The sequence below is a fragment of the Dendrobates tinctorius genome, unplaced genomic scaffold (genome assembly GCF_039654945.1).
Source record: "Dendrobates tinctorius isolate UK_male_01 unplaced genomic scaffold, ASM3965494v1 ptg000063l, whole genome shotgun sequence".
Taxonomy (NCBI): domain Eukaryota; kingdom Metazoa; phylum Chordata; class Amphibia; order Anura; family Dendrobatidae; genus Dendrobates; species Dendrobates tinctorius.
Genome location: NW_027361731.1, coordinates 557009 through 584051, shown reverse-complemented (window position 1 = coordinate 584051; position 27043 = coordinate 557009). Strand labels below are relative to the sequence as shown.

Sequence of the window (27043 nt, the reverse complement as noted above, 5' to 3'; positions counted from 1 at the left end):
CATATTGAGAGCTATAATTTTTCCGTATTTTGACCCACTGAGTCATGTGAGGTCTTATTTTTTGCGGGACGAGTTGACGTTTTTATTGGTACCATTTTCGGGCACGTGACATTTTTTGATCGCTTTTTATTCCGATTTTTGGGACGCAGAATGAGCAAAAACCAGCGTTTCATGAATTTCTTTTGGGGGGGTGCGTTTACACCGTTCCGCGTGCGGTAAAATTGATAAAGCGGTTTTATTCTTCGGGTCAGTACGGTTACAGCGATACCTCATTTAGGTCTTTTTTTATGTTTTGTCGGTTTTATGCAATGAAAACTATTTTATATAAAAAATAATTATTTTTGCATCGCTTTATTCTGCGAGCTATAACTTTTTTATTTTTTCGCTGATGATGCTGTGTGGTGGCTCGTTTTTTGCGGGACAAGATGACGTTTTCAGCGGTACCATGGATATTTATATGCGTCTTTTTGATTGCGCGTTATTACACTTTTTGTTTGGCGGTATGATAATAAATCATTCTTTTTTGCTTCGTTTTTTATTTTTATTTTTTAAGGGGTTCGCTAAAGGGGTTAACTATTGGGACATTTTTATAGGGCGGGTCGTTACAGACGCGGCGAAACCTAATATGTGTACTTTTATTGTTTTTTTTTTATTTTCAAAAAATGGATTTATTTGGGGGAATATTTTTTTTTTTTTGTAATTTATTTGGCGATTTTTTTTAAATTATTTTAACACTTTTTTTTATTTTTTTTTTACTTTATTAAATAGTCCCAGGTGGGACATCACTGTCCTGTGACAGATCGCTGATCTGTCACATCACAGATCACTGTGACAGATCAGCGATCTGTCACAGGCAGTGCAGAAGGCTTCCTCATGCCTGCGCTTTGCAGGCACTGAGGAAGCCAGCTTCCTGCAGGCCCCCGAAGGCCCCCGTCGCCATCTTGGATTCGGGGGCCTGTAGGAAAGGAGCCCCCGGCAGCAGCGCTGCACATTGCGCTGCCGTGGGGGGCTCAGGGAAGCACGGAGGGAGCCCCCTCCCTGCCGATGCTTCCCTTTAACCCCCGATACACCGCGATCATGTTTGATCGTGGTGTGCAAGGGGTTAACGTGTCGGGGGCGGTCCGTGACCGCCCCTGACACATTGTGCCGGGTGTCAGCTGTGATAATTAGCTGACACCCGGCCGCGATCAGCGGCGCTCACCATGTGGGCGCCGCTGATCGCGGTAGACGTACTATCCCGTCCATGGGCATAGGGGCCCGGGTCCCATGCACGGGATAGTATGTCTGATGTCAGGAAGGGGTTAAAAAAGCCATTAGGTCTTCATCCAGCATCATCAAGCTAATACATACATATATATAAAGAGAACTGCAAGAAGATGAAAGTCTAGAAATGTAGAAATAATAACAGCAGAGTTAGTAGCAGACTAAAAATTAGATCTTTGAGTGTAGTGTGGGCTCTTCGGATGCTTCCGGATTATCAACGACCAAAGGGGCGGCAAATTTTTCGACCGCCCCGGGCGCCACAAACAGTTGCTACGCCACTGATTAGTCCGCTCCATCTGTCCATTAGTCTGAGGATGATATGCAGAAGACAGACAAACATTAATAACAAAGCGCAGAGCAGAATCCCTTCCAGAACCTGGGCGTAAAGTGCACTCCCCTTTCGGAGATGATTTTGTCCGAAACTCTCAGACTCTCTGCTGCAGAGAAGAACTACGATGTGGGAGATAAGGAGATTCTAGCCATTATCGCTGCATTTAAGGAATGGAGGCACCATCTGCACGGGGCAGCACAACAAATTATTGTGCTCATGGATCATCACAACCTGGAATTCCTTAGATCTGCGAGATGTCTTTTCTCCACGTCAGGTTCGATGGAGTCTATTTTTGAACCAATTTAATTTTGTCATTTTGTACCGCCCAGGTTCACGTAATGGGAAAGCGGATGCTTTGTCCCGAATCCACGCCACGGATTCCGTACCTGGGACACCGTCTAAGACCGTCTTGTCTGATGCCATCTTTGTCATAGTCATTCAGAATAAGGACCTATGGAAGACCATTAAGGAGGCCTATTGTAATGTTAAGTAAGATATGATTTTGCTGGTACATTCCAGAAACCCCCTTGGTACACTACAGAACAGACTTTTGCCTGTCACATGCTGCAGATGTGATCCCCCTTCCCCCCTCCTTAGCAGATGTGTGTGTTTCTCCTCTACCCGCTGGTAATAGGACACCAGACATTTCCTGTCCCAGCAGCTCTCTCTCCCCCTTCACTTCCCCCCTCTCTGCACAGCCAGGAAAAGGAGTTCTTTTGTTCCCTGTCATGCGGCTGGATACCGGTATGGGAAATATTAGAAGCCATATCGTGAAAACCATACACGACAGAGATGTAAAAATCACATCTCTGCGTAGGGCACGAAACCGATGTTCTGACCCATAATTTTCATGGTTCTAGCGCTGACAGTACCAGAGAAACAGAGTTCTCCTATACAGAGTGGAATAAGCAGCTAGTGCTAGGTGTCATTACAAAGCTAATTTCAATACAAGATGAATGATGGTTCTGCCGATACTCTGCTAGGTTCCCAAGTCCAGATATGATGGTTCTAAGTTTTCCAGACCCACATCTGTACTTAGAGCAGGGGGAGGAACATCTCCAGACTACCCCTTTCGTGATGTCACACAGCAGAGGTTATAAGGCATTCCCTTGAAAAAAACAGTCAGTCTAGCTGGAGGTTTTGATGCCAAAAAGAACCCCCAGATGCAGGGAGATGTGTGACTTGCTGCCCATCCCCCTCTCCACATGGTAGCCTACAGACCATCTAAGCAACTGTAAGTTTAATTTCTGCTGTTAATCCCTTTTATTTTATATTTGTATTGTACATATCCAATGTCTCAACTTTGTAACATTCTTACCTGTGTAATCACTGCCCATCTTTTTGGGAATAGATGGTAAATTTATTAGTCTGTCTTCATGCTCTAAGAAACGAACTTATGCGCCTTTTAGATAATTGCTACTAATTTGGGGGTTTGCTACGGACCTTCTTAATTAACTCATTAAGTGAATCGTAGCTGGTGGCAGCGAAATGTGATTTGGGCCCCTTGGTACTGCTGGCTGTGACGAAAAGGGATTTGATAAGCTAATTGGGTGGCTGCGGCCAGAGCATTCATAATTCCCTCACTGCACCATGCAGGGTGGCCAGACCTCATTGAAGCAGCCGGCCGGTAACCAATTATCCCAGGTGTAGTTCCCTGACTGACCTGAGGGTAAGGGGGCACCGGAAAGCTGCGAGTTCCAAAGTGGAACTGAGAAAGTGGGATATACATAAATCCCAGCAGTTCATGGAAGATTGTTAGCAGTGGTGAGGCATCCAAAATAACCCCCCCTGTGATAAATTGTTAGGGCAAGATTAGCTTGCTGTTTTTTGTCACATGGTGCTAGCGGTGGGATAACTAAGATAAGCCCCCCTGCACCTGTGATAGTAGTGTGTCGGCAGTGCGTTGCATCCCTCCGTCCGTGACATACCGATGTCAGCAGTGGGATCGTGACACCTATGATGCAGACCCATTTCTCGCCAATCCGACTGCTGGCGTGAACTTAGTTCTCAAGAACGGTATGTGGGTCCGGGATCAACATTTATACATTCCTGAGGCCGTAAAGCTGCAGGTCCTCAAGTTTGTCCATGATTCCAAGTTGGTGGGTCATCAGGGGGGACAGAAGACACAGGAGTTCCTGAGCTATTTTTTTGGTAGCCTACCTGTCTGAAAGACAAGATCTACATTCTCTCTAGTGAGGTATGTGCACGCTTTAAGATGCCTCGTGTAACACCTATAGGACTGCTTCAACTACTACCCGTCCCCTCTCATCCTTGGGGGTCAATTTCAATGGACGTGTATTATGTCTATAATACGTATACCGTATATACTCATGTATAAGCCGAGATTTTCAGCCCATTTTTTTGGGCTGAAAGCCCCTCTCTCAGCTTATACATGAGTCATATACCTGGGGGGGAGCGGGGGTGTCAGAGATCATACAGACCCCCCTGACACATCTCTGCAGCCCCCCTGCTTCTCCATGGTCTCCATTCCTTCCTTCAGTGGTCACGTGGTACCGCTCATTAAACTCATGAATATGCGCATATTCATGAGTTTAATGAGTACCGCGTGACCGCTGAAGGAAGGGAGACCGTGGAAGCGGGGGGAGGCTGCAGAGACCGTACCAGGAGGGGGTAAGTATATTCCATATTCACCTGTCCCCGGTCCATTGCTGTTTGCTGCTGCGTCCTCTGTCAGTGATGTTTAGCCAGCAGAGGGCGTGGTGACGTGGTTAGGGTGCGCCGCGCCCTCTGCTGTCTGAACGTCACTGACACAGGACGCGGCAGACAGCAGCGATGGACCGGGGACAGGTGAATATCTCAGGTGCTTGGTCCTGAGCCAGCAGCAACACTGGCACCTGTCCCCCATAGCGTGCCGGTGTCTCCGCGTGTGAAGCCAGCTATTCTCGTGTTTGAGACTCTTAAATGAGGCTCCACGGACTTTATTTGCATATTCGTATTTCCCAGGGAGCAATGCATCTAGGATTTCACTGATTGAGTGCCTTTGCTGGCTGCCGCAGTGTTTTCTTTGACTGGTCTCCCTGAGGTCAGTGATTGTTTCGTGATGTTGGTTTTCTAGGCATTGCTCCCACCTAGCCAGAATCCTACTCCACACTGATGAAGGGCAACACCCCAAAACAGCTGTCTGTGGATGGATACCTGGCCTTGGTATTTCCCTTGTCATATCTGTAAACATGTAGAGAGCTGGATATTGACTGAAAGGGCCACTTAATATGGTGGTAATGGTGGTTTCCGAAAGGAGCCACTCCTTGGCTGGGTCCTTCCCTGGAGAAAGATCTGGCTATTCCCACAGACTTTATTTGCAAGATATGAACTGAGATATTCTATATAATGGGAGAGAGGAACATAAAGCTCTATTAAGCTATATGTAATTATATTCTTAAAGGAACAACCATACATCTGTAAACTGTCTCTCTCATCAGGGGAGACAAGTTTCATTTCAGGAGCTCATATGATTGGCAGGTTCCTTTCCCATCTGGGTGCATCACCATCAAGTTCCTGAACAATTGGAAGTCTTCTACAATGTGCTGGAACTCTCTGTGGCAATGGCGGAGCAAGTGGCCAGTCAGATGTATGGATTCTGGGAATGTCCAGGGCATCACAGAATGTTCTCGTGTCGCTTGGATGTTTGAAAATATACAGCTGGAATGTGAAGCCTGAGGAGTACATCAGGCCATTTTCCTGGAGGGTATTAAGCAGTGGTTTCAATACCGTTCTTTTAGAAAGTATCATTCAGAAAGGATCTGTGAGCAATTTATGTGTTTTACATTGAAATCAACAAGATCCAACTCTCTTGTTTTCCTCATAATAGGCTCATTTACATTGAAAAAATGTGATAGATAATGTCTATTGGACTCTCAGAATCTGATCCATGATTGTCTAGTACAGAGGTCTCAATCACGCGGCCCGCAGTGCACATTTCTCACTCCCTGAGGCAGGTAGAAGGTGGAAGGTGCACATTCAGGAGCGCGCGATGGCTGTTCTGTGTGCACAGGACCTGGGATGAGGTCACAGGAGGGGAGGAGTCAGACATCACATGATCAGGGGCCTCAGTGTATGTAGGAAGCAGCTGTCTGTGCTGGTTGTCATGCTGGTGGATGAGGGTAAGTTTATGTGTGGGGTCAGGAGGGGTTTACAGGGTGGGTGTAGCAGAGCCGTGTGTACAAGGTGGATGGAGCAAAGCCGTGTGTGTACGAAGTGTATGGACCGCAGCCGTGTGTATGAAGTGTACGGAGAGTAGGGTGTACAGAGCCGCATGTGTATAAGGTGTACAGAGAGGAGCCGTGTGTACGAGGTGTACGGAGAGGAGCCGTGTGTACAAGGTGTACGGAGGAGCCGTGTGTGTATGAGGTGTACGGAGCGGAGCCGCATGTGTACGAGGTGTACGGAGCTGAGTCGCGTGTGTACGAAGTGTACAGAGCGGAGCCGCATGTGTATGAAGTATACGGAGCGGAGCCGCGTGTGTACGAAGGGTACGGAGAGGAGCCGTGCGTGTATGAGGTGTGCGGAGTGGAGATGTGCGAGTACGAGGTGTACGGAGCCACGTGTGTATGAGGTACAATGATTTTGTTCTGTACTAAGTTTGAATGGAATGCAGCCCGTCAGCTTAAATTTTTTTTTTTATGTGTGGCCCATTTACTCTGTCGAGTTTGAGACCCCTGGTCTACTGTATCGTGCGTCCTATCGATCTCCAGCTCCTTATCAATAGGATCACAAAGGATATTTTGAATAACGTGAGCAGTGTTTGCTTAATCGCTTGTGTATTGGTGCTTTCAGGTATACCCCTTATCCAGATATTATTGTAACTTTCTAGGTCATCAACCATATTAAATTGACTGTTTATTTGCTGGCTGTGAAGACCCAGTGTTTGTTTATGAGCATTTTCAAGGTCGAAAACTTGTACATCATCATTCTCTAATCTCTGTACCTTGTCAGAAAGCTGTGACAGGCTTGAAGTGAGGGAACATATTTCAGTTTTGTATGTGGTCTTCAGACTTTGTATATGTTTCTCCATGTCTTGTTTAGTAGGGATTGACGCAATATGATATACAAACCAATTATGGTGTTCCCATATCAGAATCCCCTGTAGCTTGGGAGGAGGGGAGGTAAATTCCCCTGTGATGCAAACATTGCTCAGTATGTGGGCTTCAGGGAGAACACAAGGAGATTTGTGGAGCTGTTTTCTTGTGCGACCGACATTAAGAAAGGAGAAATTGCAGGACTGATAGGCTTGAGCTGTCTTGCATTATGAGGGCTAAGAGTGCTACTTTTTCCAAGCTGAGGCAGAAATGTCACCAGAGTGGAAAGATGAGACCTTTGATAAGAAATGTGGGAACGCAAATTGCAACATCAATGGATCAGCACCGGCAAGGAAGGAGAGTATGAGTGTTTTTATTTTAAAGAGAACAAACATGAGAAATGAGAAAGTACAATTTTCAGTTAAAACAACATTCTGAAGATGAAAAAGGCTACTCCGCTGTGTGACGTCTCTGAAGTTTATTAAGAGTTAATTTGCATGTAAAACATTTCCGGTAGATAAGCCCCAGATGTAACCTGAAAGATAAGAAAAACAAGTTAGATTGTACTCACCTGGGGGGGGTGGTCCAGTCCGATGGGTGTCTCAGGTCCGGGTCTGACACCTCCCAACTTCATGTGATGACGTCCTCTTCCTTGATTCTGTCGCGGCTCCTGCGCAGGCGTATTAATTTGCCCTGTTGAGGGCAGAGTAAAGTGCTGCAGTGCGCAAGCGCCAGGCCTCTCTGACCTTTCCCGGCGCCTGCGTACTGCAGTAATTTGCTCTGCCCTCAACAAAGCAGAGTAGTATGTTTGCGCAGGAGCTGTGACAGAAGCAAGGAAGAGGACGTCATTGCATGAAGATGGGAGGTGTTGGACCTGGACCTGCGACACCCATCGGAACCGGACCGCACCCGACCGCCCCTGGGTGAGTATAATCTAACTTGTTTTCTTATTTTCAGGTTACATCGGGGGCTTACCTATAGCATTATAGAATGCTGTAGATAAGCCCCTAATGGCGGTGGCCGCAGCTTATATGTCAAAAACGAGGTGAAAGATTCCCTTTAAGCACATGAAAAAAGCTTCTCCCCCGTGTGACTGCTCTGATGGCGAAGAAGAGATGATTTATTCTCAAAACATTTTCCACATTCTGAACATGAAAAAGGTTTCTCCCCTGTGTGGGTTCTATGGTGGCTATCAAGACCTGCTTTACTGTTAAAACATTTCCCACATTCTAAACAGGAAAATGGCTTCTCCTCTGTGTGAGTTCTCTGATGTGTGATAAGACTTGATTTCTGGTTAAAACATTTTCCACATACTGAACATGAAAATGGCTTCTCACTTGTGTGATTTCTCTGGTGTGTGATAAGACTTGATTTCTGGTTAAAACATTTCCCACATTCTGAACAGGAAAATGGCTTCTCCCCTGTGTGAATTCTCTGATGTGTGATTAGACTTGATTTTTGGTTAAAACATTTTCCACATTCTGAACATGAAAATGGCTTCTCACTTGTGTGATTTCTCTGGTGTATGATAAGACTTGATTTCTGGATAAAACATTTTCCACATTCTGAACATGAAAATGGCTTCTCCCCTGTGTGAGTTTTCAGATGTGTGATAAGACTTGATTTCTGGTTAAAACAGTTTCCACATTCTGAACAGGAAAAAGGCTTCTCCCCTATATGGGTTCTCAGATGTGTGATAAGATTTGATTTCCCGTTAAAACCTTTCCCACACTCTGAACATGAAAAAGGCTTCTCCCCTGTGTGAGATCTCTGATGTACAGTAAGATTTGATTTCTGGTTAAAACATTTCCCACATTCTGAACATGAAAATGGCTTCTCACTTGTGTGAGTTCTCTGATGTGTGATAAGATTTGATTTCTGGTTAAAATATTTTCCACATTCTGAACATGAAAATGGCTTCTCTCCCATGTGAGTTCGCTGATGTTTGATCAGATTTGCTTTCACTGTAAAACATTTTCCACATTCTGAACATGAAAAAGGCTTCTCCCCTGTGTGAATTCTCTGGTGCCTAACAAAATCTGATTTCTTGTTAAAACATTTCCCACATTCTGAACATGAAAATGGCTTTTCCCCTGTGTGGGTTCTCTGGTGCTTAACAAGATGTGATTTATGATTAAAACATTTCCCACATTCTGAACATGAAAAAGGCTTCTCACTTGTGTGAGTTCTCTGATGTGTGATAAGATTTGATTTCTGGTTAAAATATTTTCCACATTCTGAACATGAAAATGGCTTCTCTCCCATGTGAGTTCGCTGATGTTTGATCAGATTTGCTTTCACTGTAAAACATTTTCCACATTCTGAACATGAAAAAGGCTTCTCCCCTGTGTGAATTCTCTGGTGCCTAACAAAATCTGATTTCTTGTTAAAACATTTCCCACATTCTGAACATGAAAATGGCTTTGCCCCTGTGTGGGTTCTCTGGTGCTTAACAAGATGTGATTTATGATTAAAACAATTCCCACACTTGGAACAAGAAAATCTATTCTCCGCTGTGTGAATTTTTTGAAATTTAAGAAAAGACTTTTGGAGGGGAAAACGATTTACATATTCTGAACGTGAAAATGGCTTCTTTGCTTTATCAGTTTGTTTTTTAATGCTTATTTTGTGACTTTGATTTTCCTCAGGGGTCGGTAATGAATCAGAAGGCAGGACCTGTTTCAAAGGATCAGATGGTAGATCTTTGCTGCAAATGAATGATGGTATATCTGGAGTAATGACATTCACTTCAATTGTCTCCTGTGTACTCTCAAGATCATCTGGTTTAAAAATTGAAGATGTCAGCTGTCCCTCTGATCTCTTGGTACAGTCATCTGCCAAGAAAAAATCCAATTATTATTTTTGAATAACATCCTTGAAATTTATACTTTTTAACAGAGGCTGGACAGAGGCTGGACAGACATTCAAACATTTTTACTTAAACAATGTTGAAAAAGTTTAATTATAAACCAAGACAATGACATTTCACAGTCTGATAGAAAACCTCATAGGATGAACCAGTAGAGTGGTGTTCGACTGTTTGTTCATTCTGCCTCCCAAATGTAGGTGAAAATAACAATAAAAACTTCTACTCATCTCACAAAGAACAAGCCTCACTCAGGTACATCATGTGCCAGAGGAAAAACAGAGGTTTCCACATTATTAGTGGCTCAAAGGCTCTTGAAAAGCAACATGACTTCCATAAACCAATCCAGCAATATCTGCTCTCCCAAAGTCAAATCTTTCCCTCACTTGTGAGCCTTTCAGTGCGCCCAAACCACATTCAACATCCAGGTATTTGGCATTACTATATTGAGAAGAACCCACTTAATATAGGTGTGTGTCTCCTGAAGCACAATCTGAACACTCTGTGTTGGGTAATAAAATGGCAAATGTGCAATTTTCACTCTCCAACATCCACTCAGTTCTAGTTTCCAGAAAGTGGCCGTGAAATCAAAGAAGTCACTACTCCTATAGATTAATTCCCTGAGGGTTATAATTTCCAAAATTGAGACACTTTATTGGGATTTCTACTGCTCTGGTTTTGTATTTTGTCATATTAGGACTTCTGAAAATGGTGTGTCACATTTTTTCTGGTATCTGCTCCTGCAACGTCTGTTTCTGCCATCAGGCGCCACCTTATTCATTCTGCAGGTGGCGCTGGTGATGGAGGAGACATAGCAACCAGAAACTCTGGATGGCACAGGTTCTGTCCTTCCAAAAAGATTAGGTTGCCTGGGACCTGTAGTACCATCCAGTCTAGCAGTATGGGATTGTGTGGTGTCCAACTGAAGTAATCGGCTTCCTGCTTCAGCCAACAGGAAAGCACCACGCCCTACTAAAACTAGAAGCATATTGTCGGAAGCTGCCAGGCACAGCCTTGTTCTCCTCTGGTTCAGTCCTGTGCTCAGCTCCCGATTGTTGTCACCCCGGCCCGTTTACTGACTACACTAGCATCTTCTGCTTTTGTATTTCCTCTGCTCTCCTGTTTGTGACCCGGCTATCTAACTATTCTTCTTGCCATGTCACATCACAGAACAGCAAATAAATTTAGAGCTCAGGCAATATTTTCCATTAAATGAGTTTCTTTAAAAAGTATTAGACATTCAAGGAGGACTTTTTATAATATTGCAGGGATGTGGTGTTTTAAAATTAAGATCTTGGGCCTTTGGAAGAGGCAAAGGCAACCTTTTTTTTTTTTTTTTTTTTTTTTAAAGACTACCATGAAGTTACAGGCTCACATAAGTGAGGCAGGCCAATTCCAGCACAACTCATACAATATGAAAAACTGTAAAAAAAAATAGACAGAGAAAAAAAACACATGTTACATCCTCAACAACATATGCATGAGGGGCAAGATCCAATACTAAACAGGACTTGCACTCATTTATGGTGGACCATTGGACCTACTGTGAGTCCTGACCAGAAGGGTAGAGAAAGTATTAGTCTCCCCATTTCAGGAGAGATTGTGCAGTAATCTGAATTCCTTAGGATTGAAAACATAATGGAATTTATGACGTAGAGTGAATTCAGGAAATCAGGGCTCGAGTCATTCCAACACATCCCCTGCAGGCATGAATATTACAGCCATCAGCCACACACAGCTTAGAGATATATCATCGCACAGGTGTAATGGTTTTACGTAGTTTCTCACGACCCCGTTTCAAGTTAGTCAATATTAAATTGAAAAGTCAGGATAAGAGGAAACTCTGTTGTTATTATACAGAGGTAGATTCATCCAATAAGATATCAGGGATCTAGGAAGCCAACAGCATCATTACAATACACATCTTAATATTTTTCTTCAAGTGATTTTCTAACTTGTCAGCACATTCTACATACGCGGTCATTTGACTTTCCAGTTTACAGAACTGGGTAGGTAATTATCAGTGTCTTCTTATCCCAAGTCATAGGTGGCTCCTTCAGGTTGTAACTTCTATAGGAAAGGACTTCCAATGACCAACGTCATTTGAACCGTTTTGGGTGGAGGAACATGTTGTGGTCTAGCGGCAAAACAATGATGAGATGATTGTGATATGGCCAGATGTCACGGTCGAGGTTTGTGGAACCACTGTGCCACGAACCACGGAGAGCCTGGAGGGGTGTGACTAAGCGATCACCTGACTTCTCACTATAGACTCCGATGGTGAGGAAGGAAGCTGCAGAGGTGGTTCACCCAGGTTGATCGAACACTTTGCGAAAAGCTTCCAAGAATGCAGGCAAATTGGAGCTGATCGAATACTCGCTCTTCCACAATGGGTTCAACCATGCCAGAGCCTCACCTCCAAAGTGCAACATTAAAAACGCCACCTTTGCTCGATCCAGCAGGAAGTGGCGTGGAAGAAGTTCAAAATATAGCTATAGAAACAGGGACCTGGCCACACATGTGGAAGCTATATTAGCATTTAGCAGATTTGTAGAGGTGTCCCACGACTTCTTTAATAAACTCTCAATTTTTTGATCCATAGGATCTTTGAGCTGGGAAGAGTCCTCAAAGGGAAGGGCTGTTTTCTTAGATACCCTGGACACCTGCACGACTACCTTTGGGGTCTCCGATAAGGAATTATCACCATCCAGGCAGAAACAGTTTTTCAGCTCAGAGGGCACGCTGAGGCCATTTTCAGAGAGGCCACATTCATGGAGGATCAGATTTTGTACGTTCTCGTGTACAGGAAACCCCTTTTGATCTTTGGGCTTCAGACCCCCAAACATCTCATCCTGTACCGTGTATTTAACTTCTTCCAACTCCACCCCCATGGTGCCCCTAACCATACTGATTTGTTCACCCATATCCTTGGAACTAAAAGTAACATTGTTTGTTCACCGATTTAGGAGTGGAAGTGGAAGTAGAACCCTCATTCTCCCAAGTGTCCTCCGAACCAGAGGACTGAATGTCACCCGAGTCTGGGTCAGATTCTATCGGAGCTTTCTTCCTCTTCTTAGAGAGAGGTGGTTGTGGCACCGGGATCTGGAATAAAGTGGCCATGGAGGCCTGAAGCTCCTGTTTTATGAGGGATTTAATGCTATCCAGAAGAGAGGGCTGTTCAGAACATAGGACCTCCTCTGTACAGGATTGGCAGAGCTTTTTCCAGATGAAGAGGGGAGTCTAGCAGCACACATTTTACATTTGCAGCTGGTCCTCTTAGGGTCAGAGACCTTTTCTCCCTATAAGAGAGAGAGAGAAGGTAAGCTAAGCCACTGGAGGGAATAAAGGTAGGATAGCCAGGGCCGACATCTGCTACTTACAGTAGGAGGGGGGTACGCTGGGCTCCGCAGAAGCAGAGAGAGAGGGTTTATCACCATCCATGTCCGTCTGTAGTCAGCGTCATACAGGTTGTCTTACCTGGTGCTCCCCACCCGGATCTTTAAAAATCGTGGGTCCAGCGTCATCTGTGCTCCTCCTCCCCCCTTTGGCCCACCGACGCACACGTCACCGCCCCGCTTTACCTCCCGAGGAGGCGCAGGAGAGGCGGGAGGGACACGAGTCCACCGAGCAGGAGGAGATGGGAGCAGCCACTGGAGAGCAGGGCCCCCGGCCTCGGCTGCCCAGCATGTACAAGTGAAAGACGTAGGGTGCTTCCGATCGCCGGCAACGGCAGCACCATCGTAGACCTCTTCATGCTCCATAGGGGACAGGAAAACACGGGTGGTTGCAGGAAGAGGAGGGGTATTTAACCTCTTGTGTTCCTGTCCCCCATCAGGGCGGGGAAGACAACCTCCGATGTGGCTGTCGTGGAAGGTGACAAGAGAAATAGCAAGTGCACGTGCTGGCCCTTTAAGAGGGATGGAACAAGCACGTGCCCTTAGAACATGGCCAGAAACCCAGCTGGAAGTGCTGCTGGGAGCAAGCAGAGAATGAGGAAGAGAGGAACCAACTGCAGTGCATGTGAGTGAGGAGACACGACGGGAACCGAGCGTGGCGCAAACAGTATCCCCCCCTTTACGCCCCAACCTCTTCAGGCCACCGAGGAAGTTCCGGAGAAGATTCAGAGCGTGAATATTCTCCTTGGGCTACCAGGACCTCTCTTCATGACCAAATCCCTTCCAGTCAACGAGGCAGAAGGTCTTGCCTCTCACCCTCTTGAAGGCCAAGATGCTCTCCACTTCAAAAACATTATCCAAGGCTGTTGGCATGGGCGCGGTATTGGGATCCTTGAAGAAGGGACTCAGGATGACTGGCTTCAGTAGGGATACATGAAAGCAATTTGGAATCCACAGAGAAGGAAGTAGCTTCAATTTACAGGGGACCTCGTCGACTCACTTCAGCACCTCGAAAGGCCCGATAAGAGGGGACCTTCAGCCGGATGTACCTGGACAAAAGCCATACCTTGTCTCCAGGACAGAAGCATGGAGGATCCAGGCGGCTACTGTCCGCATGTCTCTTAACACGAACCGAGGATGCTCCGAACGTGACTCTGGTGTCCTCCCACAACTTCACAAAATCATTGGAAAGGACATCTGCCGCAGCGACATATCAGAAGGAACCGTCACTGGAAGGGGAACCTCAGGTTGCCGACCGAACAGTGTAGAATGGCAACTCTCCCGAGGCTTCACCAACGTGATTATTATATGAGAGATCATTCCAGGGAAGTAATTTCACCCAATCATTATGATGGGCATTGACGAAGTGTCGCAGGTAGTTTCCCAGGACCTGGTTGACACGCTCCACTTGTCCATTGGACTGAAGGTGATGGGCCGAGGAGAAATCCAAGACGATATCCAGATGTTTACAGAGCGCTCACCAGAATCTGGAAGTAAACTGCAAACCTCGACCGGATACGATGTGGCAAGGAAATCCATGCAGACGGAAAATATGCTTGATGAAGCTTGTCTGCCAATTCAGGAGTGGATGGGAGAGCAGACAACAGGGTAAAATGCGCCATTTTAGAGAAGCAATCCACAACTACCCAGATGACGGTGCAACCCTTGGAAACTGGCAAATCCGTAATGAAGTCCATTGCTATATGCTGCCAAGGAACAGATGGTATGGGTAACGGCAGGAGAGAACCGGTACGAAGTTGTCTAGGAACTTTATTGCGGGCACAAGTCGGACAGGCAGCCACATAAGCATAGATTTCCCTCCTCATGCATGGCCACCAGTAATGACAAGAGATCAATTGTAATTCTTTATTCTTTTCTGGAGGAATTCACGACAGGCAGATAGGGGTGACCAAAACCATCTTAGAGGGTTCAATGATGAATTGAGGATCCTCCTCTTGCTCCCCAGACAGAAATGAGCGAGAGAGGGCATCAACTCTGACATTCTTGTCACCGGATCTGAAATGCTAAAGAAAGTTAAGCGGGCAAAAAACAAAGACCACCTGGCTTGGCGAGGATTAAGTCTCTGAGCGGACTGGAGATATGCCAGGTTCTTATGGTCTGTGTAGATCACTACTGGATAAACTGCGCCCTCCAGCAGATATCGCCACTCCCCCAAAGCCATCTCAATGGCGACCAACTCACGGTCCCCAATGGAGTATTTACGTTCTGGAGCAGAGAAGGCCTTGGAGAAGAAGCTGTAGGACACACGGCGACCCGAGGAAAACTTCTGGTTAAGCATTGTCCCCTAATGTGGATGCATCCACCTCAAGAAAGAAGTGTTTATTCACATCCGGACAATGCAGAATGGGTGCGGTGGAAAAGAACCATTTGAGAGAGTGGAAGGCCTCTTCAGCCTCAGGGGACCAGTTTGGATTCGCTCCCTTTCGGGTAATGGCAGAGATGGGAGCAGTCAGAGTAGAGAAGTGCAGAATAAATTACCGATAATAGTTAGCAAAGCCAATTTTTGGATCGCTTTGACTCCCACAGGCAGTGGTCACTTAAGGATGGAAGAGACCTATTCAGGATCCATCCTGAGTCCGGTATCTGAGACAATGTATCCCAAGAAAGAAAGAGAGGACTGTTCGAAAACGCACTTCTCATAATTGGCGTAGAGACGATTCTACCTAAGACAGAGAAGAACTTGCCAAACTGTTCATCTGTGAGAGGCCAGATCCAGGGAAAATACCAGAATATCGTCCAGGTACACCACAACACAGGTATAAAGCAGGTCCCAGAAGATATTGTTGACGAACTCTTGGAAACGGCTGATGCATTACTAAGACCAAAGGGTATCACTTGATATTCATAATGTCCGTCCCTGGTGTTTAAAGCCGTCTTCCATTAGCGTCCCCGGCGAATGCGGATTAGATTGTAGGCGCCTCTTAAATCTAATTTGGTAAAGATCCAGGCACCTCTTAATCAGTGGGATAGGATATTTATTTTTCACCATGATCTGGTTGAGACCTCGATAGTCTATACAGGGTCGTAGAGATCCATCCTTCTTCTTGATGAAGAAAAACCGGGCCCCAGTAGGAGAGGAGGATTTCTGAATGAAACTCCTGGCCAAATTCTCCTGGATGTAGTCCGACATAGCTTGAGTCTCAGCTGGGGACAGAGGGTAATCTCGGCCTCTAGGGGGTGTAGACCTGGGAATCAAGTCAATAGGGAAGTCATACTGCCTGTGAGGCAGCAAAGTCTCTGCCTCCTTCTTGTCAGATACGTCGGTAAAGGACCAATAGGCAGACGGCAAACCGGGCATCGATGCCGTACTACACAGGACCTTAGCCAGGCGTACAGGAGCCAGACATCTCTCATGACAGAAATGTCCCCAGCGGAGCACCTCTAGAGTTCAACACAGGTTCGTGCTGACGCAGCCATGGTAGGCCCAAGAGAAAGGCGTGAGACATGTTGGAGATGACAAAGACGACCATTTTCTCTGTATGGAGCATCCCAATTCGGATCTCACGCAGCTCAGTAGCCAAACGAACCGTCTCCAGAAGAGTTCGCCCATCGACAGATGTTATTGCCATGGGGTTCTGAAGTGGCTGAACTGGGATTTGGAATCGATTCACTACAGCCTGAAAGGATGAAATTTCTGGCTGCCCCGGAATCCAAATATGCTGACTCAACAAACCGAGATTCACTGGCTGTCACAGCCACAGCAAGAATCAGGGGTTGAGAGACGTTCTTTCCGTTTAGGGAGACTTCCCCTACTGCCCGAAGATGCCGGAGCTTCTCCGGTCCTTGAAAAAAGAACCGGAGCCAGGTGCTGCGGTTTTCTTTCTCATGCCACCTCACTAGCACGCTCATGGAAGTGGAGGCCTATACAGATAGCAAGAGTGATCAGGTCGTTGAGGGTGGTTGGTAGGTCTCGACCGGCTAGCTCATCCTTAATATCTCCGGAAACCTCCCAGAATGTCGCCAGCAAAGCTTCATTGTTCCATACGAGGACGCCAGAGTGCGAAAGCGTACCGCATATTGCCCCCACAGAAGAATTGGTCTGTTGTAAACGGAGCAAAGCAGAAGCTGCAGAGGCGGTTCACCCGGGTTCATCGAACACTTTGCAAAAAGCTTCCAAGAATGCAGGCAAATTGGAGATGATCAGATCCTCGCTCTTCCACAATGTGTTCAACCATGCCAGAGCCTCACCTCCAAGGTGCAACATTGGAAACACCACCTTGGCTCGATCCAGCAGGAAGTGGTGCAGAAGAAGTTCAAAATGTAGCCGATCCTGGTTGATGAACACACGGCAGAGCTTCGGATTGCCGTCAAAACATGGTGGGGCTGCGAGTCAGTGGCCAAGATCTTGAACTAAGCAAATTGTCTGGGAAGTCTCTGGAGGAGACACGGCTGCTTCGAGATGCTGGAACCCTGGAGGGATGTTTAAGGCCTGCAACTGTGTGGACAGCTCTTCCTGTGCAATCTTCTGTCGGCAAAGCTCCTGGTACATGGTCCGTACGGGCAGGGTCCGGGGTCCAGCGGGATCCATGGCCTGAGAAAACTGTCACAGTTGTGGTTTGTGGAACCACTGTGCCACAAACTGCGGAGAGCCTGGAGGGACATGACTAAGCGATCACCTGACTATTCACTAGAGCATGGTGAGATTAGACTTGGCTCCCGATGAATGCCAGGTGCCACTCCAGGGCAGACTATCTGTCGCGCAGCAGCTGGACCCGAAGGGCGGACTGGATACAGCAGCAGGCAGAGCTTGTATCTGAGTGCAGCTGAAAGAGTTTGTGCCAGAGTGCAGTAAGCAAGTTTTGCTTCAGAGTGCAGCAAACAGGATTTGCTTCAGAGTGCAGCAGGCAGGATTTGCTTCACAGTGCAGCAGGCAGGATTAGCTCCGCAGTGCAGCAAGCGGGATTAGCTCCACAGTGCAGCAAGCGGGATTAGCTTCACAGTGCAGCAAGCGGGATTAGCTTCACAGTGCAGCAAGCGGGATTTGTACTGGTATGCGACCTTACACAACATAGACTGAAACAGGAAGGTTGCTCAGGCACCTACCCAGTGGAGAGGAAGCAATATACACATAATGCCTCAAAACCATTGGCTGGGGAGGAAATAGCAAGTGCACGCGTTGACCCTTTAAGAGGGCGGGAGCGCGCGTGTGCCCTCAGAACATGGCCAGAGACCCAGGTGGAAGTGCTGCTGGGAGCATGAGGAAGAGAGGAACCAACTGCAGCACGAGTGAGTGAGCTGACAAGCCGGGAACCCGGCATGGTGCTAACATCGGACTACACCATCGAAAAAGCCGCCAAAAAAAATATCTGACTTCTTTATATTTTGTGGTTACAACTCACCTGACCGTTTATAAGTAGTAATCTCCTCTTTACACGGCTCATCACCCCTCACATATGTCTCTGTAGTATTATTATGAGTCAGATCTTCACCCTGAAACAAATATTGTAAAAGTCACAGACAGATGGAGAAGTCACATCTATGATCAGCAATAATCCTGCCATCTCCACCGTTCTCATTACACAAGTATAAAACATATAATACTGGTGGATAAAACAAGACTGAGCACAAGACCTTCACAGCCGTCTACACATCATAGGGGAGATCTCATGACACCTTCTCTCCATCTACCTGGTGATCCTGAGGAACATTGGGATCTTCTTGCTTACAGTCCTGTGGAAGAAGAGGATGGGGACATCCCTCTGGTGTTGTCCTCTTACTGGATAGATCTGGAGGAAACACATACAGGGACTGAATTCATTCTTTACATACAGATAATTATAGGCCGTGTGTATTTAGTCCTGTCTATTACCTGGTGATGTGAGGGGCTGGGGAACCTCCATCATGATGTCCTTGTACACATCTTTGTGTCCTTCTAAATACTCCCACTCCTCCATGGAGAAATAGACTGCGACATCCTGACACCTTATAGGAACCTGACACATACAATGATACCGTCATCCCCCGATCCCTTCATAGCGTTACAGTATAATGTCCCAGCATTCCCAGCAGTGTCACCTCTCCAGTCAGCAGCTCAATCATCTTGTAGGTGAGTTCTAGGATCTTTTGGTCATTGATGTCCTCATGTATCAGGGGGTGAGGTGGAGGCCCCGTGATTGCGCTCTGGGGTCTTCCCCATCCCTCAGACACAGGGTCCTGACAGCGCTCACTAGAGGTCTTCTTCACTACTGTGTAATCCTGGTTATGGAGAGAGACATTAATAAATCTCACTACAGACATTTCCAGAGTCCTCACCTCTCCAGTTCTGTCCATCTGTTATTCCCATACATAAGAATGATGTAATGTGACGTCATCAGAATCTCTCACCTCTCCAGTAAGATGGAAGAGGATCTCTAGGGTGAGGTGTAATATCCTCTCCACCATCTTGTCTCTGTCCATATCCATCCTTGATGGGTAAATCAGGAAAATTCTCTTTTGTAGAAGATCTTCACTGAGAGGATCCGATATTGTAGACACCTGAATGAGAAGAAGATGAGCCGATGTAACATCATAAAAATCCTGTGTAATAATACAATTACTGGAGATAATACGGGAAACATATGAGGAGATTTATTATTTTACAGTATTTAGTTTCCTTCTTTACATCTACTAATAAAACCTATATATTTAGGCCACAGACAACAAGCAGTTTCTCCCTCGGAGTCGGCAGCTGAATACGTTCCTCATAGACTCATCTTCCATAACGCTAATTCTTGTCTCATTTACCGACACTGGAATCGGCATTAGCAATACTGCAGGAGATATTCATTACACGGGACAGGAGAAATAACTACTTCATGATGAGGACGACATCTTCATCTTCTACTACGGCTCTAGAAACATATTTGTCCAGAGTCCGTCACTGACTCCATCCCCACCGGCCGTCTATATGAAGGTTTCCCGTCTTCCCCGCACTGTAATCTTCTATCACGTTAGATCTCAGGTCTGATTCACACACAGAAGTTTGCGGCTTTTATAAAAGATTGTTTGTAAGAACAAGACTGGACATATTTGATGATAATATCTCTATGTACGGGGTTTTTTAAGCATTTTCCTGAAGGCTTCCGTATATTACATGATAAACACCAAAATAACACAGCACTGTGGGAACATTACACTGAGTATGGGGACCCCGTACTATGAGAGTAATACATGTATACTTGGTTCCCGCCTTTCATAGTTGGGTCGTTTGAATCCATCATTGTGATTCGACTGTTGTGACCCAGGGTTAAACCCCAATAGCATTTCGTCTGCTCCACTTAACCATAATAAATCAAACTCAGAAACCAAATGATGGGTGAAGGTCGGTCACAGCTTTATTGAATGTTTTCTTAAACAACCATTTAGAGGCACTTAACTTCTTTTAAAACGCACTTGCCGCCAAATGCCCTGCTCTGAATTCGCAGGCAAGTCAGCCAGCAAGCCGAAACTTAGTGCCATTCCTTCTTTCACCGCTGTGACACTACAATACACAGAACAGAATGAACATTAGTAAACAAGCATAACAAAAAGGGAGGGAGGTGGGACAAGCACTTCCAGGATCTGATCTCAGGAGGAAAGAGGGAGGCCGGCCTCAGATCCGGTGATATATAGCCACAGGAAGGGGCTGTGCTAACCCCTTCCTGATCCCATTGGCCCCATAACATTAAAACCCCGCCCCACCACAACGTGGGTGGGCAAGCTCCATTACTCATAATGGAAGGGGAGGAAAGGCACCACAGTCAGTGGCACTCTCCTTATTCAGTACAGTGCCCACCATTATAAGGAGACAACACAAAACCCTCTAAATATAACATTTTATAACAAACCCACAATTTGTGACTCTTCAGGGTAAATCGCTCTCTCACCATTGGATTAGAGCTGATACTATGAAGCTAAAGACACTAAACAGACTTTCTGTCCCCTCCATAAAGAGGCACTTTCCCTGTTTCCCAGAACTGTCCGAGGATTATTAGAGGTGATAGTTTCCCCAATTAGAAGGGACACCTGTGGATATTGGGGTCTATACCTGCTACAGTTCTGGTGAGGAGCCTCCGGGACCGACCTCCACCTGCAGAGCCGCACTCCACATAGAGAATAATGGGGCCTCCGGCACCTACCTCCACCCGCAGAGCCGCACTCCACATAGAGAATAATGGAGCCTCCAGCACCGACCTCCACCCACAGAGCCGCACTCCACATAGAGAATAATGGGGCCTCCGGCACCTACCTCCACCCGCAGAGCCGCACTCCACATAGAGAATAATGGAGCCTCCAGCACCGACCTCCACCCACAGAGCCGCACTCCACATAGAGAATAATGGAGCCTCCAGCACCGACCTCCACCCGCAGAGCCGCACTCCACATAGAGAATAATGGGGCCTCCAGCACCGACCTCCACCCGCAGAGCCGCACTCCACATAGAGAATAATGGAGCCTCCAGCACCGACCTCCACCCGCAGAGCCGCACTCCACATAGAGAATAATGGAGCCTCCGGCACCTACCTCCACCCGCAGAGCCGCACTCCACATAGAGAATAATGGAGCCTCCAGCACCGACCTCCACCCGCAGAGCCACACTCCACATAGAGAATAATGGAGCCTCCGGGACCGACCTCCACCTGCAGAGCCGCACTCCACATAGAGAATAATGGGGCCTCCGGCACCTACCTCCACCCGCAGAGCCGCACTCCACATAGAGAATAATGGAGCCTCCAGCACCGACCTCCACCCACAGAGCCGCACTCCACATAGAGAATAATGGGGCCTCCGGCACCTACCTCCACCCGCAGAGCCGCACTCCACATAGAGAATAATGGAGCCTCCAGCACCGACCTCCACCCACAGAGCCGCACTCCACATAGAGAATAATGGAGCCTCCAGCACCGACCTCCACCCGCAGAGCCGCACTCCACATAGAGAATAATGGGGCCTCCAGCACCGACCTCCACCCGCAGAGCCGCACTCCACATAGAGAATAATGGAGCCTCCAGCACCGACCTCCACCCGCAGAGCCGCACTCCACATAGAGAATAATGGAGCCTCCGGCACCTACCTCCACCCGCAGAGCCGCACTCCACATAGAGAATAATGGAGCCTCCAGCACCGACCTCCACCCGCAGAGCCGCACTCCACATAGAGAATAATGGGGCCTCCGGCACCTACCTCCACCCGAAGAGCCGCACTCCACATAGAGAATAATGGAGCCTCCAGCACCGACCTCCACCCGCAGAGCCGCACTCCACATAGAGAATAATGGAGCCTCCAGCACCGACCTCCACCCGCAGAGCCGCACTCCACATAGAGAATAATGGAGCCTCCAGCACCGACCTCCACCCGCAGAGTCGCACTCCACATAGAGAATAATGGAGCCTCCAGCACCGACTTCCACCCCACATAGAGAATAATGGAGCCTCCAGCACCGACCTCCACCCGCAGAGCCGCACTCCACATAGAGAATAATGGGGCCTCCAGCACCGACCTCCACCCGCAGAGCCGCACTCCACATAGAGAATAATGGAGCCTCCAGCACCGACCTCCACCCGCAGAGCCGCACTCCACATAGAGAATAATGGAGCCTCCGGCACCTACCTCCACCCGCAGAGCCGCACTCCACATAGAGAATAATGGAGCCTCCAGCACCGACCTCCACCCGCAGAGCCGCACTCCACATAGAGAATAATGGGGCCTCCGGCACCTACCTCCACCCGAAGAGCCGCACTCCACATAGAGAATAATGGAGCCTCCAGCACCGACCTCCACCCGCAGAGCCGCACTCCACATAGAGAATAATGGAGCCTCCAGCACCGACCTCCACCCGCAGAGCCGCACTCCACATAGAGAATAATGGAGCCTCCAGCACCGACCTCCACCCGCAGAGTCGCACTCCACATAGAGAATAATGGAGCCTCCAGCACCGACTTCCACCCCACATAGAGCATAATGGAGCCTCCAGCACCGACCTCCACCCGCAGAGCCGCACTCCACATAGAGAATAATGGAGCCTCCGGCACCGACCTCCACCCCACATAGAGAATAATGGAGCCTCCAGCACCGACCTCCACCCGCAGAGCCACACTCCACATAGAGAATAATGGAGCCTCCAGCACCGACCTCCACCCGCAGAGCCGCACTCCACATAGAGAATAATGGAGCCTCCAGCAATAGAGAATAATGGAGCCTCCGGCACCGACCTCCACCCCACATAGAGAATAATGGAGCCTCCAGCACCGACCTCCACCCGCAGAGCCACACTCCACATAGAGAATAATGGAGCCTCCAGCACCGACCTCCACCCCACATAGAGAATAATGGAGCCTCCAGCACCGACCTCCACCCGCAGAGCCGCACTCCACATAGAGAATAATGGAGCCTCCAGCAATAGAGAATAATGGAGCCTCCGGCACCGACCTCCACCCGCAGAGCCGCACTCCACATAGAGAATAATGGAGCCTCCAGCACCGACCTCCACCCCACATAGAGAATAATGGAGCCTCCAGCACCGACCTCCACCCCACATAGAGAATAATGGAGCCTCCAGCACCGACCTCCACCCCACATAGAGAATAATGGAGCCTCCAGCACCGACCTCCACCCCACATAGAGAATAATGGAGCCTCCAGCACTGACCTCCACCCGCAGAGCCACACTCCACATAGAGAATAATGGAGCCTCCGGCACCGACCTCCACCCGCAGAGCCGCACTCCACATAGAGAATAATGGGGCCTCCAGCACCGACCTCCACCCGCAGAGCCGCACTCCACATAGAGAATAATGGAGCCTCCAGCACCGACCTCCACCCGCAGAGCCGCACTCCACATAGAGAATAATGGAGCCTCCGGCACCTACCTCCACCCGCAGAGCCGCACTCCACATAGAGAATAATGGAGCCTCCAGCACCGACCTCCACCCGCAGAGCCGCACTCCACATAGAGAATAATGGGGCCTCCGGCACCTACCTCCACCCGAAGAGCCGCACTCCACATAGAGAATAATGGAGCCTCCAGCACCGACCTCCACCCGCAGAGCCGCACTCCACATAGAGAATAATGGAGCCTCCAGCACCGACCTCCACCCGCAGAGCCGCACTCCACATAGAGAATAATGGAGCCTCCAGCACCGACCTCCACCCGCAGAGTCGCACTCCACATAGAGAATAATGGAGCCTCCAGCACCGACTTCCACCCCACATAGAGCATAATGGAGCCTCCAGCACCGACCTCCACCCGCAGAGCCGCACTCCACATAGAGAATAATGGAGCCTCCGGCACCGACCTCCACCCCACATAGAGAATAATGGAGCCTCCAGCACCGACCTCCACCCGCAGAGCCACACTCCACATAGAGAATAATGGAGCCTCCAGCACCGACCTCCACCCGCAGAGCCGCACTCCACATAGAGAATAATGGAGCCTCCAGCAATAGAGAATAATGGAGCCTCCGGCACCGACCTCCACCCCACATAGAGAATAATGGAGCCTCCAGCACCGACCTCCACCCGCAGAGCCACACTCCACATAGAGAATAATGGAGCCTCCAGCACCGACCTCCACCCCACATAGAGAATAATGGAGCCTCCAGCACCGACCTCCACCCGCAGAGCCGCACTCCACATAGAGAATAATGGAGCCTCCAGCAATAGAGAATAATGGAGCCTCCGGCACCGACCTCCACCCGCAGAGCCGCACTCCACATAGAGAATAATGGAGCCTCCAGCACCGACCTCCACCCCACATAGAGAATAATGGAGCCTCCAGCACCGACCTCCACCCCACATAGAGAATAATGGAGCCTCCAGCACCGACCTCCACCCCACATAGAGAATAATGGAGCCTCCAGCACCGACCTCCACCCCACATAGAGAATAATGGAGCCTCCAGCACTGACCTCCACCCGCAGAGCCACACTCCACATAGAGAATAATGGAGCCTCCGGCACCGACCTCCACCCCACATAGAGAATAATGGAGCCTCCAGCACCGACCTCCACCCGCAGAGCCGCACTCCACATAGAGAATAATGGAGCCTCCAGCAATAGAGAATAATGGAGCCTCCGGCACCGACCTCCACCCGCAGAGCCGCACTCCACATAGAGAATAATGGAGCCTCCAGCACCGACCTCCACCCGCAGAGCCGCACTCCACATAGAGAATAATGGAGCCTCCAGCACCGACCTCCACCCGCAGAGCCACACTCCACATAGAGAATAATGGAGCCTCCAGCACCGACCTTCACTCGCAGAGCCGCACTCCACATAGAGAATAATGGAGCCTCCAGCACTGACCTCCACCCGCAGAGCCACACTCCACATAGAGAATAATGGAGCCTCCAGCACCGACCTCCACCCCACATAGAGAATAATGGAGCCTCCAGCACTGACCTCCACCCGCAGAGCCGCACTCCACATAGAGAATAATGGAGCCTCCAGCACCGACCTCCACCCGCAGAGTCGCACTCCACATAGAGAATAATGGAGCCTCCAGCACCGACCTCCACCCGCAGAGCCGCACTCCACATAGAGAAAAATGGAGCCTCCAGCACCGACCTCCACCCGCAGAGCCGCACTCCACATAGAGAATAATGGAGTCTCCGGCACCGACCTCCACCCGCAGAGCCGCACTCCACATAGAGAATAATGGAGCCTCCAGCAATAGAGAATGATGGAGCCTCCGGCACCGACCTCCACCCCACATAGAGAATAATGGAGCCTCCAGCACCGACCTCCACCCCACATAGAGAATAATGGAGCCTCCAGCACTGACCTCCACCCGCAGAGCCACACTCCACATAGAGAATAATGGAGCCTCTAGCACCGACCTTCACTCGCAGAGCCGCACTCCACATAGAGAATAATGGAGCCTCCAGCACTGACCTCCACCCGCAGAGCCACACTCCACATAGAGAATAATGGAGCCTCCAGCACCGACCTCCACCCCACATAGAGAATAATGGAGCCTCCAGCACTGACCTCCACCCGCAGAGCCGCACTCCACATAGAGAATAATGGAGCCTCCAGCACCGACCTCCACCCGCAGAGCCGCACTCCACATAGAGAATAATGGAGTCTCCGGCACCGACCTCCACCCGCAGAGCCGCACTCCACAGAGAATAATGGAGCCTCCAGCACCGACCTCCACCCGCAGAGTCGCACTCCACATAGAGAATAATGGAGCCTCCAGCACCGACCTCCACCCGCAGAGCCGCACTCCACATAGAGAATAATGGAGCCTCCAGCACCGACCTCCACCCGCAGAGCCGCACTCCACATAGAGAATAATGGAGTCTCCGGCACTGACCTCCACCCGCAGAGCCGCACTCCACATAGAGAATAATGGCGCCTCCGGCACCGACCTCCACCCGCAGAGCCGCACTCCACAGAGAATAATGGAGCCTCCAGCACCGACCTCCACCCGCAGAGCCGCCCTCCACATAGAGAATAATGGAGCCTCCAGCACCGACCTCCACCCGCAGAGCCGCACTCCACATAGAGAATAATGGAGCCTCCAGCACTGACCTCCACCCGCAGAGCCGCACTCCACATAGAGCACTATATAGTGTGAATGATGAGCACTATATACAGTGGCTGATGAGCACTATATACAGTGCATACCTCCCAACCTTTGAAGAAGGGAAAGAGGGACAAAGGCTGTGGTGCAAATTTTAGGCCACACCCCAACCACACCCATGTCCACACCCAACCGCACCCATTTAGCGCTGCTGATCACACTGACTGGTACTGGGGGAATAGTGGCTGGCATTATGGGCACAGTGGCTGGTACTGTGGGCACACTGACTGGTACTAAGGAAAAGAAAGAAAGAAAACAGAGAGAAAAAAGAAAATAGAGAGAAAGAAAAAGGAGAGCGAGAGAGAAAAAAAAGAACAGAGAGAGAAAGAACAGAGAGAAGAAAGAACAGAGAGAGAACGTGAAAGAAAGAGGGGAAAGAAAGAAATAACAGAGAGCGAAATAAAGAACAGAGAGAAATAAAGGGGAAAGAACAGAGAAAAATAAAGAGGGGAAATAAAGAAAACAGAAAGAAAGAAAGAACACAGAGAGAAAGAAAGAGGGGACAGAAAAAAGAACAGAGAAAGAGAGAAAGAGGGGAAAGAAAGAACAGAGAAAGAACAGATAGAAAAAAAAACAGAAAGAGAAAAAAA

General features: G+C 48.5%; 2 protein-coding genes across 2 annotated transcripts in view; both read right to left on the bottom strand.

Annotated features, from left to right (window-relative positions):
• LOC141094167 (uncharacterized) overlaps positions 1-25474 on the bottom strand; it is a 219457-nt gene extending 193983 nt beyond the window's left edge. Inside the window, exon 1 of the mRNA XM_073579922.1 lies at positions 25433-25474. Coding sequence (XP_073436023.1) covers positions 25433-25459 — 27 coding nt within the window. The 5' untranslated portion in view covers positions 25460-25474. The remainder of the gene's footprint in view (positions 1-25432) is intronic.
• Positions 7683-19421, bottom strand: LOC141094138 (uncharacterized). Its single transcript, XM_073579875.1, is given in 7 exon segments — positions 7683-9464; positions 18252-18342; positions 18541-18638; positions 18722-18845; positions 18928-19107; positions 19237-19349; positions 19352-19421. Coding segments are annotated over 7 exon segments (2451 nt in total). The 3' UTR covers positions 7683-7689.
• Positions 25475-27043: the final 1569 nt, after the last annotated feature.